The sequence below is a fragment of the Nicotiana tomentosiformis genome, chromosome 1 (genome assembly GCF_000390325.3).
Source record: "Nicotiana tomentosiformis chromosome 1, ASM39032v3, whole genome shotgun sequence".
Taxonomy (NCBI): Eukaryota; Viridiplantae; Streptophyta; class Magnoliopsida; order Solanales; family Solanaceae; genus Nicotiana; species Nicotiana tomentosiformis.
In genome coordinates, this window is record NC_090812.1 from 158,615,400 (window position 1) to 158,635,092 (window position 19,693).

The window sequence follows — 19,693 nt, forward strand, 5'->3', positions numbered from 1 at the left end:
GCCTTAGATGAGTCCAATCATAACGTGCATGTGGAAGAACGACCATCTTCAGGTGGTCATATCTATCTTTCAAATTATTTCACAGTATGACTGGATCTTTAACAGTAAGATATTCCATTTTCAGGCCCTCATCAAGGTGATGGCGTAGGAATATCATTGCTTTGGCACGGTCTTGGTTTGATGCCTGATTTTTATCTTTGATGGTGTCTGCCAGACCCATCGCATCAAGATGAATTTCGGCATCAAGCACCCAAGACATGTAACTTTTGCCCGATATATCCAGGGCTACAAACTCAAGTTTAGAAAGATTTGACATTATTTAGAAAAAGAAAGTCCGTACCTCTGATACTTTCAAAGTATTTTCTCGAGATGGCAGAGTCCCGTGCTGATAACGTGTTATAAAATAAATACTATAAAGTAGATAAACTGAAGACAAGTATAGAGAGAAACTGATATATTATTCAACTTCAAATTCATGTACATAACGAATTGAAAACTCCTTTATTTATAGAAGAAAGGAAGCAGCTGCGAGGCTTTTCAGGAAGCAGCTGCAAGGATTTTCTTTAGCTGCTTGTAAGCTGTCTGCATGAGCTGCTTGCAACCTGTCTGTTTAATAAGAAGTTGCTGCAAATCATTTCATTGAGCTGCTTGTAACCTGCCTGCATCAGCTGTTTATAGATAAAATTTAACAGAGTACTAAATAAATAACGGAGTAATAAATGAACATCCACGATATAATTATTTTCATGACAATTGTAACAATTTTGACTATACTTGTTGCTATGCAATTAGACCTTTGTAGTACATATTATCCAATGATAAAAAATGTAGGCCACCGTCTCTCCGATGAATCATTCTTTGTCTTATTGTCTACCAATCAAAAATTACTTGTATATTAAAAGAGGCATACACTTAATTATTATAATGACCAAGTTGCCAATCTGACATAAAAAATTGAAAGAAATCTCAATCACAGTCCCAATAATTTTTGTACTCCCATAAACTATCTCTATATTCTGCCAAAAATTGGGTCCATGGCCGAACTTTTTTGGCTTGGATTTTTTCCTTCAAGAATCTCCCTTTTCCTATTTTAAGAATCACTTCTTGTTTTTTCACTTTAATTAACTCTTTTTTTCCTTCTTTGTTGTTCCCAACATTTTAGCCTTCTGTTCATCATTGTACTATGATGGACAAGTACTGAAGGGGGTTTCTTCTTGTTCAAAGCAAAGTTCATGTCTTTTTGCTTCTGGGTACTTCTAAAAGTGCTTGATTTGAGGTAAAAGAACTAGGCTTTTTTATTTCTGGATATATGGATTTCAGTGTTTTCTCAAGTGGGTCAGATTAGTTTCGAGCAGGTATAACAGAATAGACTTTTTCAGTTTCTAGTGTTAGTGCTAGTGAAATTTGAATTTTCTACTCATTTGAGGACATGGATTGATTTTGGTTTATGGGGTTACGAGATAAAATCATCTGAATAGTTGATGGCAGCTCTTGGAGGATTCTTGAATTAGTCAATATTAAATACTACTTTGTTGTATTGTGCGGGCGAGAGTTAGCACGAACCCGGTGGAATAGTCGAGCTGCGAGCAAGCTGTCACAAAAACCATCGTCATAGAAAGGAAATAGTACTTTGTTGTATTTGTGCCGGTGAGTAGTAGCAAGTATCCGGTGCAATAGTCAAGTGCAAGCAAGTTGTCGTGTAAACCATGGTCATAAAAAGGAAATAGTACGTTGTTGTATTGTGCTAGTGAGAAATAGCAAATAGTCGAGGTGCAAGCAAGTTGGCTTGGACAACACCATCATAAAACAAATAGTGCTTTGTTGCATTTGTACTGATGGGAGGTAGTAGATATTTAGTGTAATAATCGAGTTGCGTACAAGCTGGCCCGGACACCTCCCTCGTAAAAATAAAAAAAATAAAAAATACAGTACTTTGTTGTATCTCTTACAAGACTACAAGGGGAGTAAGCGGAGGAGGACGGTCGGACCCATTATCCGGAGTTTCGACCAGAAGAAGTGTAAGTGGAGAAAGGTAGAGGGGCGGGTCCATCACTCAAGAGTTTCGAGGGCTGCGGTTGGCCCTAGACGGAGTTCTCGGTCATAAAAAAGAAGTACTAGAATTGGAGTGGTGAGGTGGAAGAGGATGAAGAGAGGGAAAAGTGAAGAGAGAGTAATGGGGCCAATGTTTCCAAGGCTTCATGTGAATGATACAGAAAAAGGAGGTCCAAGAGCACCTCCAAGGAACAAGATGGCTCTTTATGAACAGCTTAGTATTCCTTCTCAAAGATTCAACCCTGGTGATTTGCCTCTTAACAATAATACTAACACTGTACCTCCTTACTCAAGTCAGGTAAACCAAGTTCACATAGCTGTTTTTTATTTCTATATTCTAAACTTTGTCAGTGGTTTTAGGTCAGAACATTCTGCTTGAATTTACATTGTTATGGTAAGCAGAAGCAGATCCAACATACAAACAACGGGAGACTCTACATGTGTATATATAAAATCCAATTTAAAAATATTTATATATGTTAAGAGGTGCACCATTTGTCTTTAAATTTTGATTCCACCTCTACTGAGAAGTAGCTTTTGTTGTTGAGTAAACCCCCCCCCCCCCCCAAACCCCAAAAGCAAACCCAAAAAAAAGGAAAGGAGAAAAAAAGAGGGGGGGACAACCTGATGCACTAAGCTCCCAATATCGTGGGGTTTGGAAAGGACCGGATCACATTGAGTCTTATGTACGCAGCCTTACCTTGTATTTATGCAAGAGGCTGTTTACCACGGCTTGAACATGTGACCTAGCGGTAACATAGATACAACTTTTATTGTTACGCCGAGGCTCCCCTTAAAAAAACCAAAAACAAAAGAAAGAAAAAAGATAATAGGTTGTTCTTCTTGTTAAGATAAATGGTAGTATAAATATTTTTGCATTGAGCTTGAATTCCGGTGCATTGCTTGACGATGAAAAATGAATCAACTGTCATCACTTTATGATTTGGTATCATGGCATTGCTGCTTGTCTATGTTATCTGCACTTTTTGTTCTTGTGTGTCTGTTTTTTTCTTTTTACAGAAAAAGGGGGGGGGGGGGGTGTTCAGTTCGAGTAAGGCTTACATTGGAATTTTTCCTCTTTACCAAGTATCAAGTACCAATAACTACAACTAATTCCCAAATGTTTCACTTTAATGCTCCAGGAGGATGCTATTCAACTCTGTCGATGCGATTCCATTTTCTTAAAGGTCTCTTTATGCAAGTTTGATCCCTTCTTCCACGTAAAATATGTCGTTTCCATTCTTCCATTTTTCTCCTTGTGGTCATAGTTACAGTTAAGGTAACTGTGTACTTAAGTTGTGAGGTGGTACTCCCTAGTTGCTGGTTTAGAGGGTTTCTTGATGTCAAACTTTATCTTTCCTGACTGAGCTGTTATTTCTATTTTTAGTGCATGGATAGTAAGTTTGTGGTTGTTTGAATTTGTTATATCTGAGTTCAGCAACTAAATTGTGTAGGGGAATGATCATGAAAGAGGTGTATTTTTCTCGAGACAGCTTCCTGATCCAGTTGAGAAGCCACATGGCAGCAGTTGTGATTCAAATACCCCGTTGCAGAAAGTTAAGTCTAGAAAGCAAACAGAAAAGAATGATTTTAGAATTCCCACGTTTGGTATCAAGGTGGATCAGGGACATGTGAAATCTTATAACATTCTTGATATGGAAAAGCTCTCTCCCTCTAATCAAGCGATTTCAGGGTGCTCAAACAAAGAATCGAAAGAAATTACATGTCTGATTACGAGACAGCTTGGTAAAATCCAGCATGGAGAGAACTCCAAAGCTGGTGCAATAAGCCGTAAATCTACCTCAGATTCTTTATCTTTGGATAAGGCAGAAGGTATTTTGAAGCAAACTGATAAATTGTTGCATTTCAAACCGAGAAAGAATCATGCAAATACCTTTGGTGAATTACAGACTACCAATATTGTACGGTTACAATTCAGACCTGATTCTCGAGGTGATTGCACTGTCTTTTCCGGATCTGCCGTGGATGTCGATAATGGTAATTCTTCATTGCATTTGAAGGAATTTGTATCAAAAAAGAGTATAAATCCTAATAACCTTATTAATGATACAGAATCCCCGGAAGACAAGACATGTAAATCATCACAAACAGGAGATATGGGCCGGAGTGATGACTTATCAGAGACTTCTATGGTGGAGTATGTACCTGAAATGGACATATCTCCCGATGATATTGTTAGAATAATAGGACAAAAGCGTTTCTGGAGAGCAAGACGAGCTATTGCCAAGTAAGTTCAGTTTCTTGGTGCAAGCTTTGATTGATTGTTGCATATGCTTGAGGTTGATATCTTCATTTTCTTATCACGTTGTGCAAAAATGAGACGTAACATTCTCTTTGGCAGATGGGTTTTTGGGGATATTATTAGTTGGCTTTGTTTTGAACCCGACATTTACTTGCTGATGATGTACTTTCAAGTATCACAAAGATCATGACTTGTATAGTGAAAGTAAAATTGTCCCTTTTGTGTATCCTTATGGTATTTTTCTTTTTGGAAAAATAAGAGGGATGTTCTCCTCAAATATTTCTACAGTAAAATTCTGTAGTGTACTTCATCATGCTTTTTAATGCTGATAGGCTTTGTTGAACGCTTAGACCTAACAATTTTGTATTGATAGCCCCGCTTTTCGTTTGCTTGAGTTTGTCTTTTTAGTTTTAAAAATCTTTAAAAAAAGAAAAAAAGTTTAACAATCTAGAGTTCACTGGTTATTGCAATTCGATGTGATTGGGGAAGCCTTCAATTTGTGTAAGCACCAAGGAGAATTAGATATAATTTATATTCTTCTTTTAGTAATGGTAGTAATCATTGTATAATTTAGAGTGGTATTCATCTTCCAGCTGATTTTCATCTGTACATCAGTCTTATATTAGTTTTATTTTGTATCGGTACTTTCAGCTGCATGAATGTTACAGAGCTAATCTCTTTTAATCTGTTATTTGTTTTCTTGATGCTGTCCCTATTGTCCTGGTTACAGCCAACAGAGAGTGCTTGCAGTTCAAGTATTCGAGTTGCATCGACTACTCAAGGTAAAGCAGCTATAGAGACTGAATAACTTCAATTTATCATCTTTGAGATTTTGCATTCCCTGTTTTTCTTTGGACTTAGTATTTTGCTCAAGTTTTTCTGTTTATTACTAATTAGGTCCAGAAACTGATAGCTAGTTCGCCAAATAGTATGCTCGGAGATGGTTCTTCTTTAGGCAAACCTTTAAAGAGGTTGTCTACTAAAAGACTTGCATTGGAGTATAATGTCAAAGCACCTGAAAATGTTTCGAAACAGAAGAATGATTCTGAGAAGCCTAACTCTAGGACGGAATCCAATGCCGAAAATGTAGGAGAGACATCTCTTTCTAGCCGCAGACCACTTTCAGAAATCGCATCACCAACACCGGTAAAACACGACTCTCACATGGGTCCGTGGCTCTTCAATCAATCTTCAGGGCAGCAATGGTTAATACCCGTGATGTCTCCTTCTGAAGGACTCGTATACAAGCCACACCCCGGACCTGCATTCACGAGTCCAGTATATGGAGGTTGTGGACCCCCGAATCCAAACTTTTTAGCTCCAGCATACTATCAAAGAATGGGAGCTCCTTTCGCGCCTCCAACTGGTCATGGCTACTTTCCTCCGTTTGGCATGTCAGTTATGAATCCAGTAATCCCGTCTCCAGCTATTGATCAACCGGACCAGATTGCTGAAACGAGTTCTCAAGGTCAGTTCTCAGAAGGGAGAGCTAATTTTAACATTCAACACCAGAACTCAAGTAACGTTGCCAGTGAGAATAATGTAACCATGCCAGACGTGAGATTGTATCTCTCTAGAGATTCTGAGTTGCAGGCCAGCACTGCAAGTAGTCCAAGTGAAAGAAGTCGTAGAGTAGACGTGGTAAACTCCACGGGAGGAAGAATTGTGTTTCCTCTTTTCCCGACTTCTCCAGCTAGCAACCCTGATCTTAAGCGGCAGCAACATTTTCCTAGTAGTCCTACCAAAGTCATCAAAGTTGTGCCTCATAATGCGAGGTCTGCTACAGAATCTGCTGCTCGGATTTTTCAGTCGATTCAAGAAGAGAGAAAACAACAATGACTCGGATTTCCATCATCTGCTATACAGAGAATAGAATTGACTCTTTTTCCCTCATCTAGTGGGTGACCATGTACCTTTGATAACTCGATCGGTGAGCCACTTTTTAGATAATATACAGTGTACAACGAGTGCTTCTTCCCATGCTGTACACTTGAATCCATTTTGTTGTTGGTCCTCATTTTGAAAATGGACAGAGCTCTCTTAAGATGTCTTCGTTCAGACTTCGGAGTTTGGATAAATGAAAAAGAAATTTGGAACCTGCTGTAGACCTCTTCTTTCGTATGTATTTGAGGTTAAATTTTCCATTTGCATGTGTTGCTACAACTGATTGGTTTTATGGATGATGTGAACAAATTAATTTAGCATCTAACTGTAAAGAAGCATATCTTTGAATACTTTCTGTTGCATCCCTATCTTTAAAGGGTGATTCTGACAATTTTTAGTGGTAGTAATTGCGAACTCATTCTATGTTTGGGGCTCTTGTCCCTTGTACATTCGTGTTCGTGGAAAATTATACCAAATGACTTAAAAAATGGATGGTCTTGATTTTTTGATCAACGGTTTGGCCATAGTGTTGACCATGGGGTAAGCGGGGGGCAACACTTGTTAAACTTGAAGTTATGCCCATTGGGCTAAGCGGAGTCAAAAAAATCAATAGTGGTACCAAAGTATCCTATTTGTGCAAGTCACCCGTTCGTTCCTTGGTCTTGCCGGTTTGGCTTCATATTGCTCATAACTTGGTTCATACAACTCACCAATTTTATTTGCTTCTATGGGAAGCTCGCTTCGAGCAAGTTTGGATCACTTACAATACACGGGCTCTATGAAAAAGAATGGGTTAAAATGTTTTGAATATGATTCTAAAAATGTTTTCGGTATGGTGCTTTTCCGTATTTCACACACCTTCAAATGATAGCTTAAACTTGAGAATTCAATGGCTGACTAGAAAAAGCTAAGCTCAGAAAGTCTTCAAGAAAATATGGTAGTAACTAGTAAATCAAAAGCATTGTAAACAAGTTAGATCCCTTTGTTGATGAAACCGATTGATAGACGATTCTCTCTTTCATTCCCAGCTATCGGTTTCTGAACGCAAAGTCGCAAACACAGTTTCCAGGAAAGATTGATTTAATTCTAGTACTTGAGATATTGTGAAGGGTGAGAGAAAACTCTACATTGTCACTTATTTCTTTTCCGGTTTAACCATCCAATATCCGAGCCCACTGCTCAACTAATCCGAATCCGCATCAGGCAAGCCCACTAAGGGGGTAAATTAGCTTCTTACAAAAAAGATTCTCTATTTCAATGATTTCAACTTGAGACATCTGATTCAAGGTGGATAAATCCCGACCATTCCAGCACACCCTGAAACATCTGATTCGGTGGTCAACATTGCCACTCGATTTTTGAACCGTCGCAATCAAACCACTAGGAGCAATGCAATGATCTTCTCACTAGATCACCATGAGTCAGACTAGTACCAGGCAGTGTACACAATCATATGCCAAATTTGTATATAGGAAAAGCATAAGACATGATTTATAAGATCAAGTACAAGGAAATTCTGTATAGTAGTAAAAGAGGCACAACAAAAAAATATTTTGCACTCTGCAGGATAGCCGCATGGTGTGTGTGTGTATATATAAACTAGTAGCCTGTTAATGACATAACATTGATCACTTTCCTAATGTGCACCAAAACACTACTGCTCTCTACTTCTATTTAGAGGTGAAATTCACAAATGAATATTTAGTGGGAACTGGGAGGAATGAATCTCAGTTGTGGTGATATGCGAAATCACTTTTGGAAGCTGCCAAATTGATAGTTCTGGTGACTTGAAATAAAGTCATCGCCGCCCGTTGATGTGGACGTGAACCCGGATTGGCCAAGCCCGGTTCCTTGACCCATGGCTCTACCCATGTAAAATGTAGTAGGCCCTTTTTCTTTCACATCTGACCCATCGGTCAATCCACCCACGATGCCTACATCTGCAAGGTTGACCTTTTTGGCTGCAAATTTGGGGGGGGGGGGGGGGGACAGAATAAGTACAAACACCTATAAGATAAGTAACTATAGCCTAGTTCTACTGTATAAAGCTAACAGATTCAAACCTAATATCTAATGGTAAGCATACTATGTACAATTGTTCAACCACCAAAGGGTCTGGTCACTGGTGGAACTGTAAAGGTTCCTCTACCCTTAACCAGAGGACTCGGGTTTGAGCCCTGAGAATGGAGTCCTCTTTGGTAGGGACTAGGGAGCACTAAAACTCCCATAGTGAGCTTCTACAACTTCCAAATTAATCGGACCACTGGCTTCCAGGCACCGTATGGTTAAACCAAAAAAACATGTAGTTGTTCAACAGAATGTTGCCAGTGATGACAGAGAACAGAAACTTACGTGCAGAGATATTCAGATCAATCAGTCCACGGCTCAATGAATCAGCCCATATTCCAGACCTGACTTGAAAATCATCCTTCTTTGGTGCGGGCTTAGCTTCGACAGGAGATTTATCTAATTTGCTAGGAGTCTCCTCCTGATTCCCACCACGGTTAGCATTTTCACTGGCTACTGATACAGGATCAGCATGAGAAACAAATGTACCAAAAGGATCAGAACTATCAAAGGTATTTAGTGGAACTGCAGCAAATGGATCAACCGTAGTAGCATTTATCTTGTCTGATTTAGAAGATCTGATATCGCATTGTACAACAGGATCTGGTGCAGAAAAAAAATCTATGGTTGAAGAAGCTGTAGATGAAGAGGCAGGCTGAGAAGCAAACAGATCTACACTTATCTGCAGAAAAGACATATGGCCAATTTTTAACTAACAAACCAAAAAGCAAAATTGCAAAAAAAACATGATGGAGTGTTGCACACTGGAGCCTGAGAAGTTACCCTCACCTCAGACTGTGGTTTCGCCGATACAAAATTGGCGTCAGCAAATAAATCAACCTCTGATGGATGACTGGTGACAGTAGAATTATCAGCCGGAACAGATGTTGGTACATCCAAGAGGTCACCAATCAAATTTTGTCCAAATAGATCTACTTGGTCAGATTTTTCGGTGGAAGGCTCTGCTTGACAATCAAAAGAAATAGTAAATTGCAAAGAAACAACAACTGAGCCTCAATCCAAAACTAACTAGAAGAAGCATTCTACATGGAATAGGTTCCAGATGAATTTATTATAAGTAAGGATCTTTCTTTAAATATTTTGCATCACAGAAACCAAATCCAAATATATATATATTTGCTTAGGATTTGCCCCATTGGAATTCCTGGCAGGTTGTTGAGAACAAAATTTCAAGGTACTTAGGCTTTCTTTCCATTTTTCGGTAAATCGAGTCCTTAAGATTTTACTGGCATTATCTTCGTCAAATCAGAAAAACAATCAACCAGACAGGTCAACTAAAGAAAGGCTTCATTGAAGGCCCTTAATCACACAAACAATAGGTTGACTACATGCACAAGTACCAAAAGGCAAGGGTGTGCGTGGAAGCGGGTATAAACATGATAGAGAAAAGAAAAGGGTAAACAAACTAAAAGTGAAAGTTGCACAAGGAAATCTGTATGTTGTGACTTTAGCACCAAAATGTAATATTAATGCTACATCATAAAGCATATAAAAATGAGACGTACATAATCATGAGAAAAGGCTGCTCAAGTTACATGACCATAATGAAGATTTCACTTGATTTATTTTTCATTTCTTTGAAATGTTTGAGGACGTCTCTTTTGTTTGCTCCCAAGTTGTTGGGGAGTTACTTATTTACCTTTATATAGAAGTAATTTCCTAGGAAATAAGAAAATACGTTCCAGGAATGCCCAAGTTTAGAATCCTCCATGTCTTACTTTTCACCACATATATTGTCACAACTCTGCAATTTGGAAGTTCCTGTCACACCTCCCACCCACCCAAAAAAAAAAACCAAAAAGAAAATGTATTTCATGTAAAAAGTTGCATTGTTCGAAACATCCAAAATGTTCGGCACACCACTTCATTAGATAAAAGATTAATTTAAAGATAAATGTCTTCTCTATGAAACAAAACGACATCCGGACAAGCAAACCTTATCTTTGGCTTTTCATAACCAATAAATAGCGTTAGTATTTTGTAGTCCAGCCAACCTCTTTCTTCTTTTTTTCTTTTGAAGGCATCAAAAGGACATCTTTTTAAAATTTACTAATTTCCCACTTGGAAACCTAAGCTTTTGTGAGGCGAAAGAAAAATTCTTCCTATCTTTTGGATCCCCCAAGTGGATATATGATAGATAAAAAGACCAGTTAAGTTCTTTGGCACATACCACCAAAAGTTTGTAAAAGTGAAACTTTGCCTTTGTATGCAAAACATTGGTGATACTTCACTTTTTTTTATGACCGAGAAGTTTGGCTGGAGCCGGCCCTTTGGGCCAACCGCAGCCTTCGAAACTCACGGTGATGGGCCCACTCCTACCTTTCTCCACTTAAATACCAGAGTTAGTTCGGTTGGTGCAAGGCTCAAACGTGCTAAGACACAAGTCCCTCAACCTTTGCCAATTGAGCTAACCCCCAGGGGCAAAAAGAAATGAAATGGAACCTAGTGATACTTCACCTTTTTATGCAAACATTAGGCAAAAGACTTGGAAAGGGCCTTCTAGAAAACATAAAGTAGAATAGCATTGCATCTATTACAGATATACAGATACTTACTAGTACTTGAAGTCCCTCGAGGATCAAAATCATCAAAATCTTCCTCATATTTGCTTAACGATACAGCTGCGCTATGTGGAGGATTAGAAGTAGCTTTATCAGGTTTACCTACCCTCTTTGACGTCTTTGATCCACTAGATGAAACAGTGTCTTGAACCTTGCTGCAAAATGTCCTTGAGTTTAAGAAAACGGAGATATAATGGAGTTTAAAGTGCAACAGTAGAACCATTGTGGAGATGATTGCCACTTAAACTTTAGTCAATTTGAATGCTAAATCTAACAGTGATATAAAGAGGAAAATAAAGTTCGAACAGGTACGTATAAGCTGCCTAAACATGCCGGACAGAGAACTACACAACAATTGAGGCCCAAAAGTATGCATAGAGTACACTATGCAGTAACCAATTCAGAAAATTGAAGACCCAATTGGGGAGAGAACCAATGAAGAAAAAGAGACAAGTTTCTCTCTTTTAGAATCAAAAGCAATTAGTAAAACTTTATAACCCCCCCCCCCCCCCTCTCTCTCTTTATGCTTTATTACACTTCTCCCTCAATAGAAACCAGATAACACCACACTCTCTCTAATTCACATTCTTCACTCGCATCACTCTCTTCACATACCATAGCCTACAAACCCATTAACCTGCTTATGGCAATAAAGAAAGCTACTGGATTTGGTAACTAGAGTACTAGACCATCCTAATGCAGTTTGTTACTTTGTTTCTTGTAGAAGATTCTAGGCCCACAAGTTGGTGATGATACTTCCCGAAGAAAAGTGAGGAAAGAAGAAACAAGTCCACTGGCTCTAGAAGTTCTTTGTCAATTATAATGACCTTCTTGATTAGATAACAACAACAACAACAACAACAACAACAACAACAACAACAACAACCCAGTATAATTCCACTAGTGGGGTTTGGGGAAGGTAGTGTGCACGTAGACCTTACCCCTACCTTGGGGTAGAGAGGCTGTTTCCGATAGACCCCCAGCTCCGTCCCTCCAAGAACTCCCACCTTGCTTTTGGGGTGACTCGAACTCACAACCTTTTGGTTGGAAGTGGAGGGTGCTCACCACTAGAGCAACCCACTCTTGTCAAACAACAAAAAGTATGATTAACTCAGGTATGATTAACTGATGGATATGTTAAGTTACTAAAAAGATTTTAGTGCATTGTTCGTCCATAGAGAGTGACCATAATCATGTATACTTCATTTAACATGGGTTTGCCGAGGCAATCAAAGAATCAGGGTTTAAAATTGCTTCTTCCCGTAAATCTAGAATATGCAAAAAAGAACTTGGAGTGAAAAGTCACGCAATACCAATGAAATGATAAAGTGAAAGGACAATAACAAAAGATCTTCAGTCCCAAATGCTGCCAGAAATAGAACTTTTGGCCCTTTCCTTTACTGATCATTTTGTTTATTTTAAAAAGGGTACTTTTTTGGTAATTTAAAAAAAAACTTTTGGCCCTTTCCTTTACTGATCATTTTGTTTATTTTTAAAAAGGTACTTTTATTTATTAAAAAAGAAGATATATGCAATTGAATGGTTATACATCAGTGCATAACAGGCTGTTGCAACTGTAACGAAACCAATAGTAAAAACACCTATGCCACAAACCCCAAATACGAATCACGATTTTTTCAACCAACAGTACATGGTTAAAAAGCTCAGAGTACAATAAAATAGAAGGATAAAGTGAAGCATAGTAGAGAAAAAATAATCATACTGACCTTCCAAAACGAGAAGACCCCTTCTTTGATTTAAACTGGTCAATTTTATCTTCACCATACCGATCCTTTTCCCTGTAACTATCCTTAACTGAATCGCCATCACTTTTATTTCCAAAACCTCCATATCGATCGCCACTCTGAAAGTTGCTGCTGCTATTTAGGGAGGCAGAGCTCGATTTAAATGTTACTCCAGAAGATGACAATCCAAAGTACCTAAAAGGTGGCATTCCATCATGACCGTGCAACTATGCAACTAGTTACCAGGGACTCTTTGAATAATCAAGAGTAAAGTCAGACCCTACAGGATTAACTTACTTGTCGCGATTTGCAGCAGCTTTATTTCTAGCGTCTTCGATCTTTTCCTTGTTATTCAATAGTGCCACAATATTTTCTGCTTTCTTCCTCACATTGATCCCCATATCTTTCCCGTTGGGTTCAACATACTCGAAACTTGTGAGAGACTTGAGTAGCAAAAGGAAAGAGGGAAAGAGGTAAGATACACGGGGAGGAGGGGAAGGACCACACTCCTTTAAGTATGACCATGGCACAACTGTCATTGGCAAGGAAATTTAACGCAATGACACAAAAATACATACAGATATCTGATAGGTATGTTCTACGATCTCATCAACAGCGCGTTCAGATCCGTGTGCCACCAAATACTCAATAACAGCCAAAGACTGGTACCAGAAGTATTTCACAACTATTAGACCTTATATAAGAAGTTGTTCGAGAAGGTACAGAAATGAAACTCAAAATTTAAACAATGAACTGACTATCGGGAGCTTGATATTTTAAACTTTTCTTCAGTTTTCTACAGGTTCTTAGGTTTTTACACACTTAACTACAAAAAGTTGATACCACAAAAGGATATAGTACACACCTTATAAACATAACGCCAATTCTTTCCTGTTTCAGTCAATCTTGTCCACAGGACATTCATAACCATCTGACACTCAGAGCTGCAGGATACACCAGTAATTGATAGGTCAATGAACTTACCTTTATGATGAGAACAAATGAGAAAATCCAAATAGTTAAGAATTAGCAACTATATTGATGAGGTTGTACAATTTTTTTGTAGCCTGAGCTATCTCAGCCAATGCAGTACCATGGGGGCCCCAAGGTTCATCATCCGTAGCGTCCAATACCTATTCATGTTAAAATATTACATTATAATCAGAATATGAAGGGGAAAGGACAAAAAGATCATAGGATGCAAATCCATAGTTTTTGAAAGTGAAAAAGCACAAATAAGAAATAGGCCTCAATTGCTTTAGGATTGTACTACACATAGGCGGATATAGTCTTTTGGCTACGGCTTCATCTGAACCCAGAATTTTTGACACGAAATATAGATATTTATGTAAAAACCTACTAAAATCTTAAGAAATATTAGATATGAACCCATAATTTTAACTGTACAGTGAGTTCAATGCAAAGTTGAACCAATTAAATTTAAATTCTGGATCCGCCTCTTATACTATAATAACTTTAATTGAAAGATTATTTCCTAACAACCTGTAGAGCTACAGAATTTTTTGATAATTGAGATAGAGAAAAGACAAGAGTGGATTAAGTAGAAGAAAAAAGCAAAAGAAAATCCAAAAGTAGAACTAGCATAAGAGGAGGACTTGACAAAAAAATGAAGAAGAAAGAGTCATTTCAAAGGGAAAATAGGAAGCTAAAAAGCAAATCTGAGAACTAGTGAAACAGTAATAGTTAAAGAAGAATTGCTGCAACCCACAGAAGAAGAAGACAACAAAAAATACACTGAAGTATGTCGGGAGAGGAGTCCTAGCACTCACAAGAGAATGCCCTATTTCCTTATCCTCCCTTTACCTATCTCTTAAATCTTTAGGATCAAATTCAAAGAAATGATAGCTTCTCCATTACTTTGTGCCTCGCTGTCCGAAGCGCAGACTTCTTCTGAATCGCTTCATTTAACCCATGATAAGTCCCTCACTTCGCATGCTCGGTCGAAATTACTGTTAATAACTGTGTACATATGATACAGACATACAGTCCATACAACTAAAGTTTCCCCAGTAATCTCACCATGTAGTCTACGTTCATCACTATCTGATTCTATTGAATACATGTCGAAAGAAAAACAGCAAAAAGCACCATGATCATATGCCCAGACATCTCGTCATTGGCATTTCAGCACAGACATAATTATGACTTTCACGAATCTCATTTCTGCATCAAATGATAGATATTACACTTCACAATGCATGTGAGAAAGTGGTTATTGGCATCTACCACAACATAATTAAGTAGAAATTTATTGATCAACAAGTAGGAAACAGAAAGACCGAATCTAGTTCAGAAAAACCAATAAACTTCAGACAAATCCTTAGTTTACTAATCAGTCAATGTGCTTTCCTTGAGCCATCTAGTTCTTTGTTAATCATCCATTACTATATAAGATCAAGGAATAAATATTATTTCCAAACTAAAACACATGATCCCTTGATATCGAAAAACAACAATTTGAGTTCACCTTTTTTTAGTCCTTTGAAACGACACGTGCTACTCCTTTTCTGAGAATGGGTGCACCGATACTTTTCTTTTTTTTGATAACTGAGAAATCTCTGAGGTCTAGTGGCACGCGATTCGAAACTAATGGGTCCGGTTCTCTACTCTTCTCTACTTAAATACCAAGTTTTTGTTTGTGGCAGGGTTCAAACTCGTGACGTGCGTCTATTGTGTAATGGGTGCACGTACCGATACTTTGCACTCATTGACTTACAACAACAACAAACCCAGTGTAATCCCACAAGTAAAATCTGGGGAGGGTAGTGAGTACGCAGAACCTACCCCTAACTTATGAAGATAGAGAGTTTGTTTCCGGTAGACCCGCGGCTCTTTGCACTCTGCACTCATTGACTTAAAATACTGAATTGATTTCTATGTTACTTGATTATGTCATGTACTTTATGTGTATTCTACAAATATTAATGCTAAAAGTTAAAGCTGAAAGTATTTATTTTAAGCTTTTTTACCTTCTGCTCAATCTCAGGAACCTTCAACACTTTCAAATTCACCTCCCTCTTTCTGCAAAACACACAGTTCACCAATTTTCAAAAAGAAAAAAAAAAAAAAAAAAACGTAAGATATTGGGGACAAATTGAAATTTTCACACAAAAAAAACACGATGAATTAAGAGGTAAGAGAGGAAAATAGCTTACATTTCGCGAACTGTTTGATCGAATACCTTCATGAAATCCATATTGAACCTGCAAATCACAAAATTCGAAAAAAATTGAATTTGAATTCGTAAAATATGTAAATCGAATCTGAAATTTAAAGTTAATGAATTTTTCTAATGACTTTGATAATTTGGGGGAAAATATATTGGGTTGAGAGAAATACGTGAAACAGATGAGACTTTTGTAAAAAAAATTATTATACTAATACTAATAAAGAGAGAAGCAGCAGAAGAAGACGAAGTTTGTTATCATAATTCGTTATTCCTAAAATTCTTTTGATATTTGTAAAATTATTTTAGTAGTAGGTCGCTAGTACATCCGACTACCTGCTTAAAATATTTTTCTCTAATTCTTTTTTTTTTTTTATTGAAAAACTATTTTAACGTCCCTGAAATCCAGCGATTTGCTTTTAAAATATTTTCTATACTTCCTTAAATTCCAAAATTAGTTTAACAATAGGTCGCCTAGAACTAGGGGGTGTCAATGAATGTTTAAAAAATAACTAGACCGAACTCCTATCGCACTTAATCGATTTTTAGATTTCTTTTAATAAAATTATAGATTTTTCTATAAATTTACAACTGTACCGATAATTAGGGTAAGTTCTTTATTTTATGAAAATAAATCGAAAAATATCGAACCGTACCGAATAAATTTACTTATGAAAAATATATTTATATATTGAGTTTAAAAATAATAAAGTACTAAATTTTTTCTTGGGTCTTACATTATGAAAATTGTTACAAGCCAACAAGTAATTAAGATCAAAAACCTAATTCCCAAACATACTATGCTACTCATATTGAAACTAAATTATTTCCAGCATACTCACTGGCAAGAAACAAAGTATTCTAACGATTATGAATAGCAAACTACAATGTATTGAATATGATTCCTTTCGTATGATTTAGATTTATCTTTTTGAATATTTAATCTTTGACGGACTTTATTTTTTAGTCTCAACTTGGTTAATATCTTTCTACTTGTGTGATTTATCCTTTCTTTGTCTTTGCATGGTTTCTTTTACGCAGTGGTAGAGTAGTTGATTGATCTATACTATAACCATCTTTCATGTTTTCATAATTCATCATTGTCACGACCCCAATTCACCCTCCCGTAGGATGTCGTAATGGCACCTAGTCTCTAAGACTAGGTAAGCCTAGCAATTTGCGGAATAACATAACAAGAGTCTGAAACTCAAACCTCAATAGCTGAAATAAATGAAAACTGCAATTCAAATAACTACAAAATCCCAAAACCCGGTACAAATAAGTCACAATTTTCTAAGAGAAATACTAAGTATCTCTATATATCAGAGTCTACTCAAAATAAGGGAAACAACATGATAGGGATAGAGGGGGACTCCGAGGTCTGTGGACACTGCAGATGTACCTTGAAGTCTCCACATACGACTATCTCACTGGTATTTGGCATGATAGGAAGAACCTGGATCTGCACAAAAAGATGTGCAAAAGAGTAGCATGAGTACACCACAACGGTACCCAGTAAATGTCAAGCCTAACCTCATTAGAGTAGTGACGAGGTCAAGTCAGGCCGACCCTACTGGAAATAATAGGAAAATAAGACAGAAGATTTAATAATGTAATGAAATGACTGAGAAGTGAACAATGAGAATTTACAGGAAGACAACAACACAGCAAATAGAGGTAAACAACAAGGGCGCTCCCGAGTAACCGCCTCGTAGTACCAAAAGTAAATATGCAAACAAGGAGAATCTCCCGAGTAAATGCCTTGTAGTCCCAAAAGTAAATATGTCATAAGGGATCTCCCGAGGAACCACCTCGTAGTCCCAAAACTAAATATGTGACAGGGGATAATCCCGAGGAATTACCTCGTAGTCCTAAAAGTAAATATGCAATAGCAGGGGGGATCTCCCAAGGAATCGTCTCGTAGTCCCAAAAGTAAATATGCAAACAGAGGGATCTCCCTAGTAAACCCCTTGTAGTCCCAAAAGTTAATATATGACAGGGGGTCTCCCGAGGAACCGCCTCGTAGTCCCAAAAGTAAATATGCAGCAGATAACCGAAGAAACAACGAATTTACACCAAGAAATCCTTTAATTAAAGATTTAATTCAAAATCAAGAAAATAAGTAATTCAGCTAAGCATGTTGCACAGGTTGCAAGTAATAGTTAAGGCACGTAGGCATGCGATATTAGACTAGGCCTGGCAAGTGGGCCGGTCCAGGCCCGGGACCGGTCCAGGACCGCGGGCCAGGCAGGCCAAACGGCTAAACGGGCCAGGACCGTTTGGTCCGGTTTTAGCGGGCCTGGTCCGGTCTCGTGGGCCGGTCCTATGATTGAGCCCGTCAGGCCCGGGACCGTTTGGCCCACCAGGGCCCGGGACCGGCCCGGGACCCTTAGCGGGCCTAGAGGGCCCAACGACTATTTTTTTTATATTTTTGTTTTTAAAAAAAACGTTGGACTGTCAAAAATAGGCGTTGGACTGTCAAATACATCTTAAGATATACTATATAGTATATAAATCGAATATAACTTATATATAGTAAGATGTATATATATTATAGTATAGTATACATATAATCTTATATTTATACTATGCTATAGTCTATACTATATATACATCTCATAAGATATATAAACTATATTCGCTATACTATATATACATCTTAAGATATACTATATATACTATACTATATATACTATACTACATATACATCTTAAGATATACTATATATACATAGTATACTAGATATATATAGTAGATATATATGTATATATAGTATATCTTAAGCTATACATATAGTATAACATGAAAGATGTTTATACTATACTATAGTCTATACTATATATACATCTCATAAGATATATAAACTATATTCGATATACTATATATACATCTTAAGATATACTATATATATTATACTATATATACTATACTACATATACATCTTAAGATATACTATATATACATAGTATACTAGATATATATAGTAGATATATATGTATATATAGTATATCTTAAGCTATACATATAGTATAATATACATATATATATATTTATACTATACTATAGTCTATACTATATATACATCTCATAAGATACAGCAACATCTTCATCAATAAATTTTTGAAATGCAGTAAAAGTAATACCTGTATTATTAGGTAAAACAAAAGATGATTGAGGAGGGTAAATGGCTTTAGTAATATTGCCACTCCCGTCTTTATAAGATCTTTCCAAAACTTTTATAAAAAGTGGTAAATATGTGGTTATAAACCAAGGAACAAAATACATAATTTGATTATGTAAAGCACAAGTTTCATAAAACTCTTGGGAAATATTATTTAAATCCTCTTTACTATAAGTATCAAAAAACCAAGTTTTAAACTGGTTCCATTTATCAGTGAAAAATTCTTTTTGAATATAACCTCTAGCTTGTGACCCTGGACTAAAATCAATTTGGTGTGGAATCAGACTAATACGTCTTATAGTGGTTCCGAAATCTATGAATGGAATCTTGATGGTTTGACTGATAGGCAATTAACTATTCTTGTACATAGAATGCTTATGTATGCAACTATCTGTAAAAGCGTAAAAAATACAGATAGGAATATTTGCAGAATGATTGTTGCAGGTTTTACTGGCTAATTGCGTGGCTGGTGGGACAATTATTTGACTATAGAAGAAAGAACAATGGTTATTAATGCTCAAGCCACTGACGAAGGAGTTGATAACTTAGGCATGGCCCTAGTTGCAAATAGGGAAGATGCCGTTTATACCCTTATTCTTACTATATTAGAACACTTTAATGGTAGATTTACCAACCAGAACGAAACTGTTCGTACTCTCCTTAATAGCCTTAGATGTAAGACTTTAAGTGAATTTAGGTGGTATAAAGACACCTTTATGAGTAGAGTGATGG

General features: G+C 37.1%; 2 protein-coding genes across 4 annotated transcripts; one reads left to right on the top strand and one right to left on the bottom strand.

Moving 5' to 3' along the window:
- The first annotated feature begins 926 nt into the window (after nt 1–926).
- On the top strand, nt 927–6,422 carry LOC104091313 (protein EARLY FLOWERING 3-like). 2 transcript variants are annotated; one of them, XM_009596625.4, is made up of 6 exons: nt 927–2,350; nt 3,195–3,239; nt 3,507–4,050; nt 4,126–4,300; nt 5,046–5,097; nt 5,213–6,422. In XM_009596625.4, the coding sequence occupies exons 1-6, from the start codon at nt 2,144–2,146 to the stop codon at nt 6,152–6,154; spliced, it is 1,965 nt and encodes a 654-aa protein (XP_009594920.1). In that variant the 5' UTR covers nt 927–2,143; the 3' UTR covers nt 6,155–6,422. The 2 variants fall into 2 exon arrangements, with proteins under 2 accessions (XP_009594920.1, XP_009594922.1); XM_009596627.4 differs by lacking the exon at nt 3,195–3,239.
- A 1,219-nt stretch (nt 6,423–7,641) lies between these two features.
- Nucleotides 7,642–16,058, bottom strand: LOC104091314 (clathrin interactor EPSIN 1-like). Of its 2 annotated transcripts, none has more exons than XM_009596628.4 (12): nt 15,954–16,058; nt 15,770–15,817; nt 15,584–15,635; nt 13,647–13,726; nt 13,459–13,537; nt 13,172–13,255; nt 12,891–13,036; nt 12,576–12,788; nt 10,843–11,003; nt 9,056–9,228; nt 8,552–8,948; nt 7,642–8,160 (listed from the first exon to the last, which is right to left on the bottom strand). In XM_009596628.4, the coding sequence occupies exons 2-12, from the start codon at nt 15,808–15,810 to the stop codon at nt 7,949–7,951; spliced, it is 1,638 nt and encodes a 545-aa protein (XP_009594923.1). In that variant the 5' UTR covers nt 15,811–15,817; nt 15,954–16,058; the 3' UTR covers nt 7,642–7,948. The 2 variants fall into 2 exon arrangements, with proteins under 2 accessions (XP_009594923.1, XP_009594924.1); XM_009596629.4 differs by lacking the exon at nt 15,954–16,058 and adding an exon at nt 15,912–15,929.
- Nucleotides 16,059–19,693: the final 3,635 nt, after the last annotated feature.

Coding starts and splice junctions, on each gene's coding strand:
- LOC104091314 (XM_009596628.4), bottom strand. CDS start 15,810: ATGGATTTCATGAAGGTATTCGATCAAACAGTTCGCGAAAT. Junction 15,636..15,769: donor GATCAAACAGTTCGCGAAAT/GTAAGCTATTTT, acceptor TGTGTTTTGCAG/AAAGAGGGAGGTGAATTTGA. Junction 13,538..13,646: donor GCTCAGGCTACAAAAAAATT/GTACAACCTCAT, acceptor TGTATCCTGCAG/CTCTGAGTGTCAGATGGTTA.
- LOC104091313 (XM_009596625.4), top strand. CDS start 2,144: ATGAAGAGAGGGAAAAGTGAAGAGAGAGTAATGGGGCCAATGTTTCCA. Junction 2,351..3,194: donor TACCTCCTTACTCAAGTCAG/GTAAACCAAGTT, acceptor TTAATGCTCCAG/GAGGATGCTATTCAACTCTG. Junction 4,301..5,045: donor GCAAGACGAGCTATTGCCAA/GTAAGTTCAGTT, acceptor TCCTGGTTACAG/CCAACAGAGAGTGCTTGCAG.